The sequence below is a fragment of the Coturnix japonica genome, chromosome 7, assembly GCF_001577835.2.
Source record: "Coturnix japonica isolate 7356 chromosome 7, Coturnix japonica 2.1, whole genome shotgun sequence".
Lineage (NCBI taxonomy): Eukaryota > Metazoa > Chordata > Aves > Galliformes > Phasianidae > Coturnix > Coturnix japonica.
The window spans coordinates 13,450,855-13,463,742 of record NC_029522.1 but is presented as its reverse complement, the minus strand read 5'-3'; the positions used below and the strand labels follow the sequence as shown (position 1 = coordinate 13,463,742).

Sequence of the window (12,888 nt, the reverse complement as noted above, 5' to 3'; positions counted from 1 at the left end):
GAATATTGAATACTGAGGCAGTCTGGTATATAACAACTCATACTAAAGGACATCTATAATGTATAGATGATATAAATATTAGATATGCTTACGCTTCATCTTTAGTTTGCAGTGAGTTCTTTTCCCATCAACAACAAAGCTATACTCTCCTTGATCATCTTTATTAACATCTTTAATAGTGAGGACTCGGCGACCACGACGGGATGCAAGCACATATTTATGATTGGAACTGAGTTCAGCATCACCATGATACCATTTTCCCTCCATGTCTTCTGGGGAAACCTCACACTCAAGTTCACCTGTGAAGGATTCTGGGACTTCAATGTCCTCAAGTTCTTTAACAAACTCAACCACAGCACCTACAAGTAAAAATAATTATGTCCATGAATGAGTTTGATTAGATACCCACGATGAAAACATTTCTTATTAAATTAAACCTAAGGAAATACATATGTATGCACACACCGTAACCATTTTACATAAATGTATCTCAAAGCTTTCATACTGGATTGAAAAAATATGAAAGGGGTTTGAACATTTCCTAGTGCATTTTCTCTCAATTGTTTTATTTCTTTTTGAAGTAGATTTCAAAGTACTGCATAGTTCTAGGCTGTGTGCTTCTTACCTTCAACAGTAAGCTTTGCAGTAGTTTTTACAGATTCATCTTCTACCAGTGCACAGCTGTAGTCATCAGCATCAGACTTCTCTATTGCTAGTACAGAAAGAAAATGAGCCTTTCTGTCTGAGTGCATCCTGTATTTTTCTCCAGAATGAATCTCAATTCCATCCTTAAACCATTTCACTTTGATGAAGGGTTCTGATGTCTCACATTCAAATGTTGCCATGGAGTCCCTCTCTTTAGCAACAATATCTTGTAAGTTCTGGATGAAGCTAATTGACTGCTTGGCTGCAAAACAATATGTAATGAATCAGTAGGGCACTTGTCATAGAGACTTAACTACAATAATTGCTATGATAGGCAGCAGGATAAAAGTAAGAGATTTAAAATTACCTTGCACTAACAGGAAAGCATGGCTGGAAGTTTCACCAGCTATATTGACTGCTTTTACCATGATGCTGGCTGAATCATCTGAAGTCACATCTCTGATGACCAATTCACAAACGTTATCTTCAGGCCAGTACCAGTATACACGATCAGTCCTTTCAATTTGCACACCATTTCTGAACCACTGGCACTCAGGGTCTGGTTTCCCTACCACTCTCACACGGAAGTGGGCATCTGTGCCTTGGGCTACAGTCTGGCTTTGAATTCGTTCAAATATCTTGGGAGCTTCCATACTTGGACTAAGCTCAACCTTCTCTGGTTTGAACGTTGGAATGGTAATTTTGCCTTCAGGAGGAAGGGCTTTCTTTTCTTCCTCTGGGATCTCTTTGGTCCAGTGAAGAAGTTCTTCCTTTGTCTTTTTTAACATCTCCTCATATGATTCATCCTTTTTCCGAGACTTAAGTTCCACAGCAGTGATGGCTTCATAATAGCCCTCCTCTGTCCTTCGCTTGAATTTACTGCGCAGCTCTTCAGATTCCTCTGACAGTTTCTCATGAGTGATTCTTTCAGCTCTTTTAAGTTTCACTACCTCTTTGGTTGTTGCCTCTGCAGGCTTGTCTATCTTCTGTACCTCAAAGAGAAGTTTTCCAGGCTCTGTCACTGCAGGTTCATGCCTGGGTTCAGGAGCACGACGAAGAACTGATCTGAAGTCTTCCCTCTGCTGGATCTCCAGTTTCACCTTATGTTCAATAAAGCCTTCTGGATTCTCTGCAGTGACTTTCACCTCACCTGTGTCATATGATTTGCAGTCCACAATATCCAGGTAGTGGATCCCATCATAACGGAGTCTAAACCTTTTACTCTTACGAATGAGTTGACTGTTAAGGTACCAGTTGACCTTGGGTAGAGGATAACCAGTGACACGGCAGCGGAATCGTGCCGTTTCACCTTCCAAGACTCTTGCAGGTTCAGGAACCAAAACAAGCTCTGGCTTTTGTTTCTCCTTTTGATCTATTGCAACTGCAGGAAGAGTGCCTTCATGTGCTATTCTTTCTAACTCTTCAATTCGCTGCATTCCTCTCCTGCCTTCAGGCAACTGAGATTCTTCCACAAGGCTTTTCTCATCCTTTACTATCAGGGTAGCAGATGTATGATCTGTACCATATTTGTTAGTTGCCCTGCAAGTGATCACACCACTGTCTCTGGAATAGGCTGCTCCATAGTCCAGGCTACAGTACCCAAACTCATTGATCATCCGGAGTCTGTTAGCTGCTTCCAATGGTTTGCCATCATGCAGCCATTCCACCACCATAGTTGGGTCACCAATTGGTGTAAGCCTGCACTCAAAATGTGCTGGTCCAAATTGCTTCAGCCTTACCGACGTAAGCTTCTTCTTAAAAAATGGTTTCTGTTGCTTTTCTTTGTCATAAAGATCCCCCTCCTCCCATTGCTCTTGACCATAACGCAAATGGAGGGGCTCTAGCTCTGGTGCTGCAATCTCCTTGGCTTTATAAGTCCCTTTTGGAATGATTAATCTCCTTTCTGGTTCCGGTTCAGCATGTTCAACTTCAACATTCACCTTGCACCTAGTAGTGTCCCGCCCAGCCTTATTGATGGCAGTAGCTGTATACCATGCAGCATCTTGCCTGGCGGTGGATTCAATGTTAAGGGCAGCGGCCCCTTTTGTTCCCTCAATCCTGTAATATTAAAAAAATTACTTAAAAAAGCTTCTTCACATCTCCAAAATAAGGTCAAAGCTTCCAAAGGCAATTCAATGAAGGAATTAGGTGGTTATTTACATTTATTCATATTTGAGTGCAATACATAAGAATCACATAGACAAAGATAATAAGATGCAGTCTTGAATTCAGTTGCAGTTTTGCTTGCAAAGACTGCAAAGCTGGAGACTGAGAAATGTTCCCTAAGTCTCTGCTGTAAGCTGGCTTTGTATAATAAAAAATACACTACTATACAACCCAGATAACATTGAGGAAATCCTACAAAACATTTTCTGCCTCTGAGCTGTGCTGCAATGCAAAAGTTTTACTGGTTTCATAAACCACTGGACTAAGTTCTTACCGATAGTTTATTCCTTCCATGGAAGCAAAGATATTTACTGCACTGTAGGAGGCACATAGTATCTAACAGAACAGTGATTATTAACTGTTTTACTATTAAAAACAAAATCAACAAACAAAAAACCCCACACATGCTTACTTTATTCTGGGATATTTATGTGGTACAATGATGTCACTATTCTTCAACCACACAATGTCAGGATTAGGGTTGCCAGTTGCTTTCACAGCCATGTGCAGCCTAGAGCCCTCTTTTACACTAACATTCTTGAGCCTTTCCACAAAGTGTGGTCTGACTAGGTCCTCTTTAGCTGAAATAGCAAGGGAAAGTTATTATAAGAAGAAATGACATAACCATGATTTTTAACAGGAAGCATTATCAAGCCTCCTCACAACGGCATGTGCAATAGGTACCTTCCACAGACAGTGTCACTGATACAGAAGCTTTGCCTGCCCTGTTCTGAGCAATTACAGCCCATTCACCAGAGTCCTCAGGCATAGCAGGAACTATGATCAATGACTGGGTGCCATCTTCTTTAATCACTATTTTATGGGTGTAATCATTAACCACTTGTTGACCTGTGGATGAAGAAAAAAACATTGTACTCAAAATATGTCACAAGATGCTAAATGCTCATGAAATTGTTTTTTAATATTATTCTTTTACGTAAATAAGAACTATGTACCATTATGGAACCAATATGTCTCTGGCATAGGTCTGCCAACAACTTTTAAGTCAAATCTTGCTGTCTGCCCCTGTGAACATTTGACTGATGTAGGTTTCAGCACAAAAACTGGCTTATATAGTCTCTCCAGTTGTCCTTCATCAGTTTCATCTAATCTGCGTGCAGGAGAACGAGAAGGAGAGCTGCGGGCAGGAGAACGAGAAGGAGAGCGTGGAGAAATAGATCTGGAAGGAAAAGATCATGTGTATGAATATGTCATACAGCAGCATGCTGACATGATAAACAAAGTTCAAATTTTGTCTTAATATAATTAATATATAAAATTTAAGCTATATAACATAGCTTAAAGTTTTATCAATTTATCTAGGTGAGAAATTGTGCAGTCATTTTTCTTTATTTTTTATGTAATTCAGAGCATACGCCATACTCAGATAAATTAAATTTTTCAGATACTGTAAAGTCACAGTTGTAACCTGTCTATTTTTGTGCATGTGTGCGCATATATACTGTAGATGACACATCCCTGGAGGTGTTCAAGGCCAGGTTGGATGGGGCCCTGGGCAGCTTGATCTAGTGGCTGCCAACCCTGTACAACAGGGGGAGTTTATCTTGGTGATCTTTAAGGTTCCTTCCAACCCAAGCCACTCTGTAATTCTGTAGATATTGTATGAACATACTGCTATTTCAACGAGATAAGAGCTGCATGCAGTGCTAGAATTCCAAGTATAGATGTTATTTTTCCCAAAACATAAGCAGGTGAAGAAAGATATATTGTTGCTGAGGTTGTAAATCTAACACAGTGACTAGATATATATGTGAAAGTTGGTACACTTGGGAGCTGCCATGCTAATTAAGAAGGTAAATCAGAGAAAAGGTTGGCACATAAGTCAGTATGGACAATGAGAAAAATGTTTAGAATAAAAAGCATAAAAGCTCCAATAATCTAAACTGTTTTCCCTCTGTGTAATGAGTGTCTGGACAGTTTTTATTGCAGAAATCTCATGTAATAAATATAACCATGTACGTACCTATACCTTCTCATAACTTCTGGTCCTGGCATATAACCTGGAGTTGCTGTGGGTGCAACGGGCTCAACATACAGCTTTGCTGAGCAAATGGCATTTCCTTTCATGTTACTGGCAAAGACAGTATAAATTCCTTCATCTTCAGGTAAAACAACGGGCAAGCGCAGACTGGCACTACCGTCTTGCAGAACTTCCATGTGGTAGCGCTCTCCATGTCTTATGCGCTTACCATCTTTGTACCATGCAATCTTCATGGAAAGAAACAGAAACACTGAGTGAGCTTTCCAGAAGACAAACATCCAGTAATAGACAGTACATACAACAAACTACGAACTCCTATTTTTCAGCTGATGCATTGCTACAGCCCAGTGGGGGGAGCTCCTGAGAGGTGTTAGCATTTTCTTATTTCAAGGAAAAATGTTAAGACTTAAGTGACATGTTTTCAAAGCAAAGTGATTTTCTAATTGTGCTCAATACTCGTGCATGTGCTAACTCTGATACTCAGAAGCAAGATCTATTTCTCTGTTGATATTAAGGTGGATTAAGAAGCCTGACCTACCACTGAAATAACTAACCAATGTAACACTGCTGCATTAAGGGACAAAATAAAATATCAGCTTGATATCACCAGATTGTGTTTCCAATAGGCATTTTGTTTTCTGTGTAGAATTAAAATTTGACAGAGATGTTAAGGGAGTTTTCAAGTAGAGAAAATAAGTTTTTTATAAACAGATAAACATCATGCATGTTTGGAGTACCTTTGGTAATGGATATCCAGTTGTCTTGCAATGGAAAGTAACACCAGTGCCTTCAAAGGTTCTGTAATTCTTTAATCTTAAATCAAATCCTGCTTCAATTGCTTCAGATTCAGAAATATCAACCATCATCGCCTCCCCATCTTCCTCGAGGAGTTCGTCTAAGGTGGTCTTAATAATTCTGAGCTCAATTTCCTTTATAAGCCTTTCTTCAAAAGAAGAAATGTGGAATTCCTATATCAAAAAGCAACAGCATTAGTTGAGTTGTGTGTGCCAAATAATGTAAAGAAGTGACTTGCAGTGGTAAAATTAAAAAAGATTTTAAACAGCTTGTCAGTATACAAAATAAGCAGTAAACATACCTCATCTTCCACAAAAGTTCTGACCACCACTGTATCTTTTGCCATTTTCTTCCTAATTAAGGCTTGTTCTTTTTCATATTCTTTATCAAAGTCACCATATGAAATGGGTGGGGCTACCTCAGCCACTTGAGGTTCTTGGACATATGCAGTCACTTGAGTTTGGTACATTTCTTGTTGGGATTTTATGTAGGCCTCATAATCAGCTAGGAATTATAAACACATTAGCTTTGATAAGTGCTTATAGTTTTACTATAAGAAATAGAAAACAAGTACAAGCAAATACAAACTTATTTTACTGGATTTTTTTTTTTCTTCTGTTTGGTTGGCTTTTTGTTTTGACTGAAGCAGAGATGGTCTGTCAAGCCAATAAAATGCAAGTAGCATTAAAATCTAAATACTAGTGCCTTCAGATGAGCTTTTAAACAGCTCGAAGTTCTAATTTGCAAGTGTGCTAGTTCTCAAAGTGGAAGTACTTTTAGTAACTGTATTTACTTTCTCCACCACAGCTGTCTCCTGCAACCTCTTCTGCATTTCAAAAGGACAACTAAAATTAACCTAAGCTAACTTATTTTCCTTTATCAACCTATTATTTGTTTCAACTTTGCCCCTACAGACCTGTGAAGGTCTTATGTAGACCTATTATGAATGCATACTTTACATTTCTATAGCTGCACATTCCAACAAAAAACATATTCTTCAAGAACCTGATGCCAAATACTCTGCTTGCAAAGAAGAGTTAGAACAGATATTAGCATGCTTTCTTAAGGTTTCTTGTGCTGATTAAACTAAATTGCAAAGAATCTGCAGTACAATTTAAAGTGTTTTTCTCTTTACAATGTACCTTCTTCTAGTAAGGAGACCGTTGCAGAAGCTTCTCCAAATTTGTTACGAATGACAATAGTGTATTCTCCGGCATCATCGGCAAAGGTCATGGAAATTTCAAGTTTGCATTCCCCGGTTTCTCGTTTATAACTTACTTTGTATCTATAAAAAACATGGAAGTAGAAGGAGACTTTTTTTGTGACTTTGCTTTCAATAGTGATTATGATCAGTTGCACAACTATCTTATACATGAAAAACAAAACAAAACTTATATTTTGAGTCTCAGCAGACAAAGCATCACACAAGGTATGATCCTATGATTTTTACATACAATAGCAATGCTATATGAACAAAAGAAATTGGCTTAGCATCAATAAGGGATCAAAATTATGTTATTATCAACAACACACTCTTTAAAATTATGTTTAAATAGTTTTTGCACATCAAATTACCTGTAGCCAGTCGTAAGAGGAACTCCACCTTTTTTCCAAAGGACATGTGGCTTTGGGTTGCCCCCCACTTGGCACTCAAAAATAATGCTCCCACCTTCAATTAATTTGTGTACTACAGGTTTTCTTATGAAGAAAGGAGGTACGGGTTCTCCCGATACTTCCTCTGCTGCAGCAGAGACATCTTCCATTACAACATCCTTTGTCTCCACATAGCTGAAACAAGATTACAAAACAGGTTAAATGATCAGATGTCTGAAGCTGTCATAGAGTGCAAGAAACTAATGACCACTGTAAGAGTGGGTTGTTTAGGATTTACTTTACCTTTTCTCTTCTGTAACAACCTTCTCAGAAATGGTTTCTCTAGCCTCAGTTTCTTCTGAAACTGCAAGGCAAATAAGACATAGTAAATTCTGAGAATTCTGAGAATGCTTAAGCAATGAGTTTAGCAAACACAAAGTAAAAGACGGTCAAGTAGCATTTATCAGCGGACCAGGTACATGCACTGAGGGAGCTGTCAAAGCTATCAACTCACAATTGGCCCCCCTCCACACCCTCCCTTTTTTTATAACATACATACTTGCAGTCCTGCCTCCAAACAGGCCTAGAGTGTAATTCCAGAAACATGTTTGACTTGGCAACTGACATAATGTCAAAGTAACACTATAAGTAACATGCAGTTAACAAAATGATAATCTTCCTTCAGTGATAGGTATACTTACCCTTCACATGCAAGTGGCAAGATGTGCTGACACTCCCAGCCTTATTGGTAGCAGTGCAGGTAAATCTTCCACTGTCTTCTGCAAAGGCTTCACGAATCACAAGGCGAGCAAGTCCTGCTTTGAAAGTGATCTGGAAGTCCATTGAGCTCTCTATCTTGTAGTCTTCCCTGTACCATGTCACAGTAGGCTGAGGGTGACCAGAGATATGGCACTCCAGAGTGACAGACTCACCTTCAGTCACAGTCTTATTTTTAAGACCCTGTATAGCAAAAGAAAAACCACAGTCATTATATATTTCCACTACTATACAGATATTTTATATTGGATATTATCAAAAACTTTTTCTTGCAGAGACTGATAAGGCATTGGAACAGGCTGCCGAGGGAGGTAGAATCACTGTCCCTGGATATGCTGAAAGAAGAGTAGATGTGACACTTGGTAATGTGTGTTAGTGGGCATAATGCTGCTGGGTTGACAGCTGGACTAGATGATCTTACCTGTCTTTTCCAACCCTACTGATTTTATGATTGTATGATTTTAGTAACTATAATCTCTTGGAATGGAAAATTTAATGACTTTTTCAAAACAGTGTCTTGTTCAACAGTGTATCCATGAAAATTTTCTAAGGGAAGCATTTGAAACTGGATGTGGGATCTCTGAAAATTAAGATCACAAAGCATGATGTTTATGTAAATAAAGGAGAGTAATTTTTTCAGTGAAAAGTGTGAAATTTACTTTATACGAAATGATTGTGAACTCATCCTCAGAAAAGACATTCAGAATAGTTTGTATATGGGATGAAATGTATAATTACCCAAAGTCAAATTTTCATGGTCAAGATCTCAAAGATTAAAAAAACAAACAAACAAACAAATAACAGAATACAAAATGAAAGAAAACAGTGTGTAAATAACATTTGCTACAGAGACTAGCTTCAAGCAGGTAAAGCTGAGCAAAGGGATCTGGAATGAAGAAAAGTTGTCTTTTTTGGAGCCAGCAGCAGTGCTGTGCCTGAGCTAGCAGCTTGTGGGTAGACCCCTGACTCACCAGCAGTTGAGCTGACACTGCCTGCTCTTTATCTCTGGTGATTAACCTTGATCCATTTGCTGTGTGGATAAAGAGACCAGGGAGGGCAGGAACTAGTTCACACAACATAATACAGAAAGTGTGGAAAGCTGTTCTGAGCACCTGTTCTGAAGGGAGAGGTAATGGGTGTTTGAGGGCCACCTGCTCTACCCATTCAATTAGGCAGCAGTGGGAGTAGAGGCTGTGTCTTGTGTCAGCACAGGTGAGTGCTCTTGTCTTTTCTCAGCTGACTTGCTCTCCTGTTGACAGGCCCTGACACTACCACTTCAGACATGGTCCTCAACAGGAAACAGGCTTCCCATGTAAAGACTGTGGCAACCCAGATAGAAGGTCTGCTAAATAATGTGCCAGGTCTCTGGCTGCCAGGAGTGCCTCAGCCTGCTGCTGCCAGGGGAGGATGGGAAGGATGCCACTTGCATGTGATGCAAGCAGCTAGACAAGCTGCTCAACCTGGTTGTGGAGCTTAGGGAGGAGGTAGATAGACTACAGATTCTAATAGAGCCTGGAGAAGAAGAGGCTCAGGGGAGGCCTCATTGCTCTCTATAGCTTCCTGAAGAGAGGTTGTAGTGAGCTGGGGGTTGGCCTCTTCTCTAGTGTCATTAGTGACAGGACCAGAGGGAATGGTTTCAAGCTATGGCAGGGGAGATTCAAGCTGGACATTAGGAAGTATTACTTCTCAGAAAGGGTGCTCAGGCACTGGAATGGACTGCCCAGGGAGGTGATGGAGTCACTGACCCTGGGGGTGTTCAAGGAAAGGCTGGATGTTGTGTTGAGGGACATGGTTTAGTGGGAGCTATCGGTAATAGGTGAACGGTTGGACTGGATGGTCTTTTAGGTCATTTCCAACATTGGTGATTCTATGATTCTACCTTAATATACAAAAAAAATTACTTACCCAGACTAAGGTAGGTGGAGTCACAGGTATTTCTGCAGGTACAGGAACTCTGGAAGTTTCTGTCACCTAGATTGTTCAAAAGCACAATTAATAAACACAGGTGAAGGAAGGGAACGGTAGGATTAAGTAAGGAGAAATCTTTGTTTGCCTTAGGAAAATATTAGATCCTTAGAAGAATTTATGCAAAGCAGCAAAGAATGAAAAGTCAGGCAAATGCTTCAGAAGGGAAAAACTGGAAGGAGGAGATAATAACCACCTACATTTTTAAGGTGAAAGTCAGTCAGAGTGGACAAAATTTGCTTAATGACATACCTTTGCTTCACTCTCTTTCTGCAACAGCAGGTGATCCTCCCTCACTACTTCTCTTTTCATGCTTACATCCACCTCTTTTTTTGTTTCAATATCGTAATGAGTTTTATAAGTTTCAGCAGCCTCTGTGAAGGGAAACTGTGGAGGAGCTGACTCTGGTTTTATCTTGATTTCATGCGGCTTTAGGTGAGGTGGTTTCACAGGCTTGGTGATCTTTTGCGCAGCAGAAGTAGCAGATAACTCCTTTTCCAGAGTAGCCATGGCAGATCCTGCTATTGAAACCTGTGGAAAAGATGGGAAAGGGTTACAGCTCTAATCCTCCTGCTTTCAGAAAATGCATAATATATTTATTTTATATAGTTTATATAGTTTAATTACACTTTCAGAAAAAAACTTCTCACTAATAAAAAATCAGATGAAGAAAAAAACTGTGCTTGAAGGAGAATATTAAGTGTAAATTTTAATACTATTTGAAGGAGTCAGAAGAATGGAAAGAATAACGCTAAAAATGGATAATGTCATATTACATAATCCAGATTTCAAAAGTTAGCTTTATATGTAGCAGTCTGCAAGGAACAAAGAAGCTATTAATGTGCAAGTGAAATGATGCAAATAATAACCTTCATAAGGGACACATCCGGTCTTCAAAAAAAATGTGAGTTGTATGAAAGGGGTTTTTGATTACACTGTCTGACAAGGTGATGAAGCTGCCTCCTTAAATAGATTCTAATCTTGCTTAAATAAGTAATAATTACAGATCACATTTTAGCAGGTTACATATCTGTTTACAGTGTTACTATTTATTAGTCAAACAAAATTATGAGAACGACTTTAGAGAACATAAAACCTTCTGGAGAAAGTACCATACCAGACTGGAAGAAAGAACAAAATGGTGTAGGTGACCTACCAGTTATTAGAATACATTGTTCTCCTTACATACACTGTTTTCACTTCTTACCTCATATGTATGATCTGGTTTAGGAACGGCAATTTTTGAGACAGTGAAGTGAGGACTTGCTGTGCGGGGTCGTGGGTGTTCTATATGGATTGTCTTTTCTATCTTGGCTTCTGTTTCTCTTTTCTTCTACATGAGGAAATGAAAACATTGTTGAGAATGTGTTGCTGCTCTCTAAACTGAAAAATATCTCATAGAAACATAGTTTTTGGAATAATGGAATGGAAACTGAGTCTAACCTCTGCTGATACATGAACTTCCTTCTTTTCAGCAGTTGGAATATGTTTTTCAGGAGGAATGTAGACCGTTTTAACTTCTTTAGTAGCAACACGGTGTTCTGCTTGTGCCTCATGGTCTTTTACAGCATGCTCTTTATAGCCATATTCCACAGTTTTCTGCTTGACATAAGTTTCATCGACTTGCTCTGTCTCCCAAGGCGATCTAACACGTGCCTGATCAACAGCTGCAACAACTGTAGCTACAGCTTCAGCCCTTTTTCCAGCTTCAATCTATGGATAATACAGGCAAAGTTTATACAATGCTCATCATTGTGTACTAAAGGCTTTCTTTTCTGGCAAATGCTTATCAACATACTGCTCAGCAAAGTATATTCAAGAAAAAGAGATCTTGCATTCCATACACAGATAAGCAAAAGTAATAAAATTCAAATGTGTTCACTCACAAATACACTTCAGAGTCAGTAGATTCAAATATAGACACATTTCCAAGCTTTATTATCTACACATATTCTGGCTATAACTATGCTGGAATGCTTTATGCATGTCCTTATTTCTGTCCAAGTGAACTTTTAATACTTTATAGACAAATTTATTACTACTTGTCTCTGAATACAGCAGCTATGTAAATGTACACAGTTTTCAAGTCAATATGCTCATCAACTCCATATAACACCTAAATGCTACTAAAAGTGTGTGGAATGTATCTGGCATCTGATACAAATGTGCTTACTAAGGAATGTATCCTCAGAATAAAATTACCATAAGCCTATCCATAAATTCCAGTGCTAATCTATTTTAAGTGATTTTACTAAAGAAGGAAAACAAAGCTTTCATAGAAATTGGAAATAAACTGTTTGTATCAGGTCCTCTTTTTTTTGGTTTGTTTGTTTGTTTTCCTCTCTCTTTTCCTAATAGCTGATGAATAATATCAGCTTGAATGTTATCAATTATAACAGGATCCAAACTTCTGCCCAGTCAGTCAAGAGTAGATAATAGGATGATTACTGTTTACTGTGATAACTGATCTGGGTGTACTCTGTAACAACACAGCATATGAAATGTACACCTTATTGGTAAGAAAAAGACCTAATTTATGATTTAATGCTGATTTAAAAATGATTATTGTCTTAAAATAAATTAATACAAGCAAGGCCAAAATGTGATTGCTTTCAAAGATGTTGTATAATCATTAAAGTAGCGTTTAGGTTACAGGGGCCTCAGTTCAGTTTGCTGCCAATTTCAAAATCACTGTTTATACTAGCTTGAATTTGGCCCTCAGTTTATACCTTTATAACAATTAAAGTTTGTGTTGTGTGAAAAACAGTACAATCCAATGCTTAACTTAGAGAAAAGAACTTCAGCTTATAGAAGTTAACTTAGAGAAAATAACTTTCATCTTATATAAAGGAACACTGCAGATTCAGAAATTTCACTGAATTTGAAACTATTTGATCAAGTAAATTCTGCTAGAAAGTCACTGTTAGAGAGTAAAATTTCACAGA

At 38.5% G+C, this 12,888-nt stretch overlaps 1 protein-coding gene across 1 annotated transcript in view; it reads right to left on the bottom strand.

Moving 5' to 3' along the window:
* TTN (titin) overlaps nucleotides 1-12,888 on the bottom strand; it is a 239,816-nt gene that overhangs the window by 212,050 nt on the left and 14,878 nt on the right. The window contains exons 13-29 of the mRNA XM_032445727.1: nucleotides 11,387-11,656; nucleotides 11,151-11,276; nucleotides 10,196-10,474; nucleotides 9,884-9,949; nucleotides 7,903-8,161; nucleotides 7,505-7,565; nucleotides 7,184-7,396; nucleotides 6,751-6,893; nucleotides 5,910-6,112; nucleotides 5,551-5,781; nucleotides 4,796-5,040; nucleotides 3,768-3,991; nucleotides 3,496-3,660; nucleotides 3,224-3,392; nucleotides 1,013-2,703; nucleotides 626-907; nucleotides 93-359 (exon numbers count right to left, since the gene is read on the bottom strand). Of these exons, the coding sequence (XP_032301618.1) occupies nucleotides 93-359; nucleotides 626-907; nucleotides 1,013-2,703; nucleotides 3,224-3,392; nucleotides 3,496-3,660; nucleotides 3,768-3,991; nucleotides 4,796-5,040; nucleotides 5,551-5,781; nucleotides 5,910-6,112; nucleotides 6,751-6,893; nucleotides 7,184-7,396; nucleotides 7,505-7,565; nucleotides 7,903-8,161; nucleotides 9,884-9,949; nucleotides 10,196-10,474; nucleotides 11,151-11,276; nucleotides 11,387-11,656 (4,894 nt within the window). The remainder of the gene's footprint in view (nucleotides 1-92; nucleotides 360-625; nucleotides 908-1,012; nucleotides 2,704-3,223; nucleotides 3,393-3,495; nucleotides 3,661-3,767; nucleotides 3,992-4,795; nucleotides 5,041-5,550; nucleotides 5,782-5,909; nucleotides 6,113-6,750; nucleotides 6,894-7,183; nucleotides 7,397-7,504; nucleotides 7,566-7,902; nucleotides 8,162-9,883; nucleotides 9,950-10,195; nucleotides 10,475-11,150; nucleotides 11,277-11,386; nucleotides 11,657-12,888) is intronic.